Source organism: Centropristis striata, chromosome 7 (genome assembly GCF_030273125.1).
Source record: "Centropristis striata isolate RG_2023a ecotype Rhode Island chromosome 7, C.striata_1.0, whole genome shotgun sequence".
Lineage (NCBI taxonomy): Eukaryota > Metazoa > Chordata > Actinopteri > Perciformes > Serranidae > Centropristis > Centropristis striata.
The window spans coordinates 37,858,982-37,866,727 of record NC_081523.1 but is presented as its reverse complement, the minus strand read 5'-3'; the positions used below and the strand labels follow the sequence as shown (position 1 = coordinate 37,866,727).

At 37.8% G+C, this 7,746-nt stretch overlaps 1 protein-coding gene across 1 annotated transcript; it reads right to left on the bottom strand.

The window, feature by feature from the left end:
* Positions 1–2,455: 2,455 nt before the first annotated feature.
* Positions 2,456–3,376, bottom strand: LOC131975276 (keratin, type II cytoskeletal 2 epidermal-like). Its single transcript, XM_059337899.1, has 4 exons — positions 3,280–3,376; positions 3,146–3,204; positions 2,592–3,072; positions 2,456–2,516 (listed from the first exon to the last, which is right to left on the bottom strand). The coding sequence occupies exons 1-3, from the start codon at positions 3,306–3,308 to the stop codon at positions 2,603–2,605; spliced, it is 558 nt and encodes a 185-aa protein (XP_059193882.1). The 5' UTR covers positions 3,309–3,376; the 3' UTR covers positions 2,456–2,516; positions 2,592–2,602.
* Between the last annotated feature and the right edge of the window lie 4,370 nt (positions 3,377–7,746).

The following is a 7,746-nucleotide window of genomic DNA, read 5'->3' as shown; positions in this document are numbered from 1 at the left end:
TGACACTAACATTCCGCGCAATACACACCCATTATAATCTCAGAATTTCTCCAAAAATGATCATGGTCATTGAACAGGGATTGATAAAAAACTATATGACCTATCGAAACATGGATTAATACATCGATACACAAGACTTGTGTCTACTGTTTAAAGTTTAAATGGAGTCTCTAGGTGAAATTATGCCAGAGAAGTAGACGTTTAAAAATCTCCAATTATTGTTCTTTTTCGCTCATTTTTTTTTGGCCGTCCCATTCATTTCAATGCAAAAATTTTGGGCAGTTTTCGATTCAATTCGTATTCTGTAGAGAAAAGTAATAGCACACCGATTCTGATCAAACCGCAAATTTTGATATATAATTTGTCCTGCAACTCTTCAAGTTGTAGGACTAGTAGCGGGACGAAATTGCGTCCGGAAGAGGAAGAAGAAAAAATCCACAGTATAACAGTAGCACTGGTCCCTACAGCTATTGCTGTATGGGACCAGTGCTCGGTGCGATTGCCCCGTGGCCCTAATAAGAGACATGGGATGTAACAATGGTGTCAGTCAACACACTGTGGCCTGGAGGTTAGGAATCGGAATTGTAACTGGAGAGTTTCTGGTATGAATCCCAGGACTGAAAGGTCAAGGACTGAAGTTCCCTCGAGCAAGGCCCCTTAACAGCTCCCTGGGCACAGAAATGTGCTGCCCATTGCTCCTTGCATGGTGTGTAAAATGCAGAGGTTGAATTTCCCCATTGTGAGATTAATGAAGTAATAAGTCATTAAAAAAAATGCACCTACTGGTGGTTGAGCATCATCATCCCTCATACCTGAAGGACAGAATAAATCATTTGCCTATGACATAGACCATTCCATTGGATGCTGCAAGACGGAACTATTGTAGCTGTTAGGAAAAGGTGTTAAAGAGTACATAATGTTACTGTTAGTTACATTCAGAAGTTAACTGCAGTGTCTGGGCTCTCAGTAGTGTTTCTTGGCCCATCCACCCTGTTCTCCCGTCAAAAATGTCAATATAGGTTGTGAATTTAAAATGGCGGATTTCCACCTTCGGATTGGTTGGTGAATGGGTCGAACAAATGGGGACTTTCTCCCAGGAGAGCAGGTTTGCATCCCTACTAAAACCAAATCAATTTAAGTTGCATGAATCACGTTTTTGAATGCACCCATTTTTTAATGTAACTTGCGGTAGTCATCTGATGTAGCATTTAAACTTTATAACCCCATACCAAGAAGTTTTTTGTCCTAAACCTAGGTCAGTGGTTTTACCACATACATTTTTGCAACTGCAGATTGTACATGTGCCATTTTCTGAAGGCACCGTTGTACCGCGATACGTACATGTGCCATGAAATGCAAGCCACGACACGTACCTACGTGCTGTAAATTGTGGTACTGACATGACCTGCTGTTGGAGAACTTGTTGCAAATCCGGACTCTTCATTCATGATCACAAAGTCACCTCACAAATTTAAAGATGAATCTTATGAGCTGCTTCCACAGAAGACTACCATTTCAGGTGAAGGTGTAGTTTGAGACAGGGTCAGCACCAAGGATCTCATTAGCAAGATGCCTCAATAAGGTACTCAAAATTCCCCTCTATGCAACAGAGAATGTCCAAGTGTGGGGACAAAAGCTTATTGGCAGAAAACCTTTGCATGGAAGTAACTTAAAGAGTATAAAGAGAATGCTTTTATGAAAATGGCTTTGAATGATGATTTGCAAGAAACACTTTACAGGCTGTGAACTTCCAAAACAGTGTTAGGCCCCGTTTACACGAAGGGAAAATGGACATTTCCATGCGGTTTGGCTTCTCAGTTACACGAAAACCCCGTTTTGAAATCACAAACAATTTCTAAACGCGGGCAGAGTGGAGAATTTGGAAAAATCTCATGTGTTGTCGGCTCAACGGGTTTTAGGTTGTCACGCTCATTCTATGCACCAGAAAATGCTTCATGTCATGTGAGCGCCCTACGTTTACAGTTTGTTTGGCTATCATGACGTTAAGGTGGTACTCATTTTTACACATGGCTTTATCCTTCTCCCTACAAATGTAGGTTTGGCATTGTTATAATGGCGCATTTATGCGGGTTGATGTAAATGACAGCTTTTGAAAACAGTGTGCACAGTTTTTTTTTTTAATTAAGGGAGGGGGTATTCGTTCCTCCAAATACCCTGCCATGTATAAACGTGGCCTTAGTTTTCCTTGAGTTTGTGGTAAGCTGCAGAGGAGGGATATTCACACTACAGTAAAGACTGAAGGTTCAATTGAGAACCTTTTGAGAAAAGATTAACTCATGTACCACAGCTGACAATGGAGTATTCATTGATCTTATGTCACATAGCTGTATGCATACATGTTCCTGAACCATTTAAGAGTTAAAAAGCTTTAAGCAGACCATAGCTACCAAAACCACAATAGTAGCTTCAACCTTAAACAAAAGACAAAGTTGAATTTGAGCAAAACAATTTTATTTCTCAAATGTCAACAGGTCACATTTAAAGAGGGGTGGAATCTGAAAAAGAATGAAGCCGCAAAGATTAAAAGTGGCCCAACAGAAACATAATCTCGAGTGTAGAATTGCTATTACCTTCAAGAAGCTCAGTATTTTCCTTTGGATGGACCTTTGGCTGGAGCCTTGGCAGGCTGCTGATAGATGCGCTGGACAAATTGGATGGAGGGCAACGGGCCCTCTCCAGGAATGTAGCGGGTTTGGGAGACGGAGGCTCTTCCTAGCTGGTAGCCTGAGCGGGATCTGAACGAGTAGACTGGCTCCAGGTCTGACATGTCACTGAGGACTGCCTCAGAGGTTTGATCCACATCACCTTCAGCATAAGACGCAGCGTATCCACCATCATATCCAGCACCACCATATCCAGCGCCTGCTGAGCCGTAGCCCACGTTACTATAGCCACTGTTGTCGTAGCCAGCGTTGGACCCATACCCACTGCTAGAGGAACCTGAAGCCTGGGGTCCAGAGAAGCCTCCATCATTGGAGTAAGTGGAACCAGAAGTTGAGGGCCAGCCCCTGAAGCCACTGGCTGCAGAACCAGGATTGTTGGAGCCATAGCCTGGTGACATGGAATTTGTTTAAAAATCAGCCATCTGATAAACTTGAAGTATTCTTTGGACTGCCAACATTACCTTTTAGTGCAGGGAGACAAGTTATACTGCTGATCAACAGGCAAGAAATCCATGAGACCCTGCAGACACAATCAGTGTTCAGTTCAGCCAACTGACATGAGACAATCAAAGAGGAAACCTAGTTGATGACTTACCTGACAGACACTCCACAAAGACCAGCCATGTTGACTCAGACACTAGATTCACTGCTATGCTTCTGTGGCATCTGAGCGCTCCTTAAAAAGGATCCTGTGAAGCTGCTAATTGATTGGTGATTGGGAACAGCTGCTGGCCAGGAGGAACCAGGTGCTGACACTTCACCTCACAGTAAATGTCTTGGAACGTTCACTACATTGTCCGTAATATTAATCACAATTTTAAAGAGCCATTGTAGTTCAAGGGACCATGAAGCCCGTGACTGTAACACTGTTTTTTAGAAAGACACATTTCTGCTGAATTTTATGTATGTAAATATGCAATGCTGTGAGCATCACGATCAAAATCTATTTACCTAAACACCTGGACTGGAGACAGACAGATATCGTAATATCACAAGTAGTAGGTTACTAATGTGAGGGAGCCTGCTAAATTAAAATGTCAGACAACCTGCTACTCAAATTGCCTTCATTGAAGGGTTAAAAATGTAGGGGCATTTTTACTGCTGTAACACAGACACTCATTAGTGCCAAGGTTATTATAGTTAACGAAAACTAACAAAATAACGAAAACTAGAATTGGAAAAACATTTTTGTTAACATAAAAATGAGAGTTTTAAAAAAACCGATAACGAACTGAAACTGTATTTTGTGGTCACAAAACTAACTAAAATTATAGTGAAAATGTCCTTCGTTTTCATCTTTGTAAACTTTTTTCATATGTAAATCTTTTTGGTTGTTATGAAATCTATGTCATCTATCTGGTTTTATGACTTAATAATCTTATTGGGGCTGAGATGGATTAGACAAAATATTTATGGTGATTTTTTTTAATCTGCCACCCAAGAAATACCCCATTACAAAAAAACTAAAATGAATAAAAACTAAACTAAAACTAAGCATTTTCCACACAAAAAACTAACTGAATTTGAAAACAAAAATTGACAACAAAATTATTATGCTAACCTTGATTACAGTTTTTTTTTTACAACAGCTATGACCCGTTGTTCAATACTTTTAATGCTTTTTCAAAACTCTTCACACAGTTACCACAACATCAGCCTGTGTGGACGATACAATTAACACAATTCTTCTTCTTTTGACACAAAATACACACATTTTACACGTTTAAAATCAGTTTTAACTCCTTTTACACACAAGCTCAATCAAGACCAAAACAGTAGATGTTAACTGGTGAATTTTCAATTGTTTTCACACGGTTTGTTAAAGCAGAAAACCTCATGTTCAAAACTAATGGATTGAAGATTACGTTGATCAAAGCTGATTCCCGTCTCACCCAGCTCAGGTGCTGGGCTTTTTTCAATCACCTATATTTATATTTCATTTGCAATACAGTAAAGTGTTGACTGCAAATCCTGTCATTTACTGTCTTCTCCTTTATAAACATTCTGCAAAGCTGCTCTGACACGGCTCGTTCACTTTCTGTACTGAGTGTCGTACAAATAAAGGAAGAAAATTCATGCCCAACAAATGAAAAATGAAGAACATCATCACAAACATTATATACATGTATGATCAATACAATAATCTGTTGATTGTAAAAGAAAAAGGGAACAAAGTAGATTTGACACATACAAAGTGATGTAGTTTGTGTTCTTCCATCAGTTGTCAGTGTTTTTTGACTGACTAAATGTTTCTGTTACAGTTTTTTACAACCGCTATGACCCGTTTGTCAGAACCTTAAAAACTTTTTCAAAACTGTTAACGCACATCACACCTGATACACTCAATTCCCCAAACAGTTAATTTCATGCTCAAAATCACACAGTGTAACTAAATACAGACACACACTTCCAAAATACAATAATACACTAACACGGTTCACCAAATCTACCAAAACACTGACACACGTTGTCTTCTAACAGAAACATTTAGTCAGTCACAGCACAGTGTCATAAAAAACACTGACAACTGATGGAAGAACACAAACTGAATCACTTTGCATGTGTCAAATTGACTTTTTTCCTTTTTCTTTTACAATCAACAGATTATTGTATTGATCATACATGTAAATTACAGTTTTTCACAACCGCTATGACCCGTTGTTCAATACTTTTACCGCTTTTTCAAAACTCTTCACACAGTTACCACAACATCAGCCTGTGTGGGCAAACAATTAACACAATTCTTCTTCTTTTGACACAAAATACACACATTTTACACATTTAAAATTAGTTTTAACTCCTTTTACACACAAGCTCAATCAAGACCAAAACAGTAGATGTTAACTGGTGAATTTTCAATTGTTTTCACACGGTTTGTCAAAACAGAAAACCTCATGTTCAAAACTAATGAATTGAAGATTAAATTGATCAGCTTCTGCTCCTTTTTCTTTTTGTCTATTTGGCAATACAGTAATGAATGACAGCTGATTTTTTTTTTACCTCTTTACTCTACTGTAAGTCATTTTAATTTGCAATACAGTAAAGTGTTTACTGCAAATCCTGTCATTCACTATCTTCTTCTTTCATACGTAAACATTCTGCAAAGCTGCTCTGACACGGCTCGTTCACTTTCTGTACTGAGTGTTGTACAAAAAAGGACCAAAATTCATGGCCAACAAATGAAAAATGAAGAACATCATCACAAACATTGTCTCTATGGAGGCTATTTTGTCCATTTTTGAATGATTTTCATGTCTTTTCATGTCTTTGTAAGTCATTTTGTGTCTTTTTTAGTCCTTTAGTCCAACATAAAATGTGATTTTGAATCTTTTTTTACTTTCAAAACACTATCATGCTCAATAAAGAATTTTACAGTAAATGTTGCAAATGTGAACAAAGGTGGCAAATACAACATATACGTAAGAGGGTTCCATCCAGTTCTATCATTTGATACTAAATCTATTTGAGCTTGTCTCCAGATTTAATTGGTATATCATCATCAAACTGAAACTGGCCTCATGGAGTTTACAGCCAGAACTTTAGAGGTAAATTTACAGTAGGGCTCCACGCTGCTTTGTTTTCTAGTCTGGATGATGAAGAAGTCATGCTTTGGAGCTTTTGGAGACTCCAGAGGGTTAATTTACATGTATGATCAATACAATAATCTGTTGATTGTAAAAGAAAAAGGAAAAAAAGTAGATAAGAAACATGCAAAGTGATTCGGTTTGTGTTCTTCCATCAGTTGTCAGTGTTTTTTATGACACGGTGCTGTGACTGACTGAATGTTTCTGTTGGAAGACAACGTGTGTCAGTGTTTTGGTAGATTTGGTGAACTGTGTTAGCGTATTATTGTATTTTGGAAGTGTGTGTCTGTGTTTAGTTACACTGGGTGATTTTGACCATGAAATTAACTGTTTGGGGGATTGTGTGTATCAGGTGTGATGTGCGTTAACAGTTTTGAAAAAGTTTTTAAGGTTCTGACAAACGGGTCATAGCGGTTGTGAAAAACTGTAACCCTCTGGAGTCTCCAAAAGCTCCAAATAATCCAGACTTGTTGACTCCATCCAGACTAGAAAACAAAGCAGCGTGGAGCCCTACTGTAAATTTACCTCTAAAGTTCTGGCTGTAAACTCCATGAGGCCAGTTTCAGTTTGATGATGATATACCAAGTAAAACTGGAGACAAGCTCAAATATATTTAGTATAAAATGATAGAACTGGATGGAACCCTCTTATATGTTCGATTTGACACCTCTGTTCACATTTACAACATTTCAAATTCTTTATTGAGCATGATAGTGTTTTGAAAGTAAAAAAAAGATTATAAAAATCACATTTTATGTTGGACTAAAGGACTAAAAAAGACACAAAATAACCAAATAAAGACACAAAATGGCTTACACAGACATGAAAAGGATTCAAAAATAGAAAAAATAGCCCAAGACTCCATAGAGACAATGTTTGTGATGATGTTCTTCATTTTTCATTTGTTGGGCATGAATTTTGTTCCTTTATTTGTACAACACTCAGTACAGAAAGTGAACGAGCCATGTCAGAGCAGCTTTGCAGAATGTTTATGAAAGAAGAAGACAGTCCTGTAAATGACAGGATTTGCAGTAAACACTTTACTGTATTGCAAATGAAAATGACTTACAGTGAAGAGGGGAAAAAATCAGCATTTAGCTGTCATTCATTACTATATTGTCAAATACACAAAAAGAAAAAGGAGCAGAAGCTGTGATCAATGTAATCTTCAATCCATTAGTTTTGAACATGAGGTTTTCTGTTTTGACAAACTATGTGAAAGCAATTGAAAATTCACCAGTTAACATCTACTGTTTTGGTCTTGATTCAGCTTGTGTGTAAAAGGAGTTAAAACTAATTTTAAATGTGTAAAATGTGTGTATTTTGTGTCAAAAGAAGAAGAATTGTGTTAATCGTATCGCCAACACAGGCTGATGTTGTGGTAACTGTGTGAAGAGTTTTGAAAAAGCGTTAAAAGTATTGAACAACGGGTCATAGCGGTTGTGAAAAACTGTAACAGTTTTGAAAAAGTTTTTAAG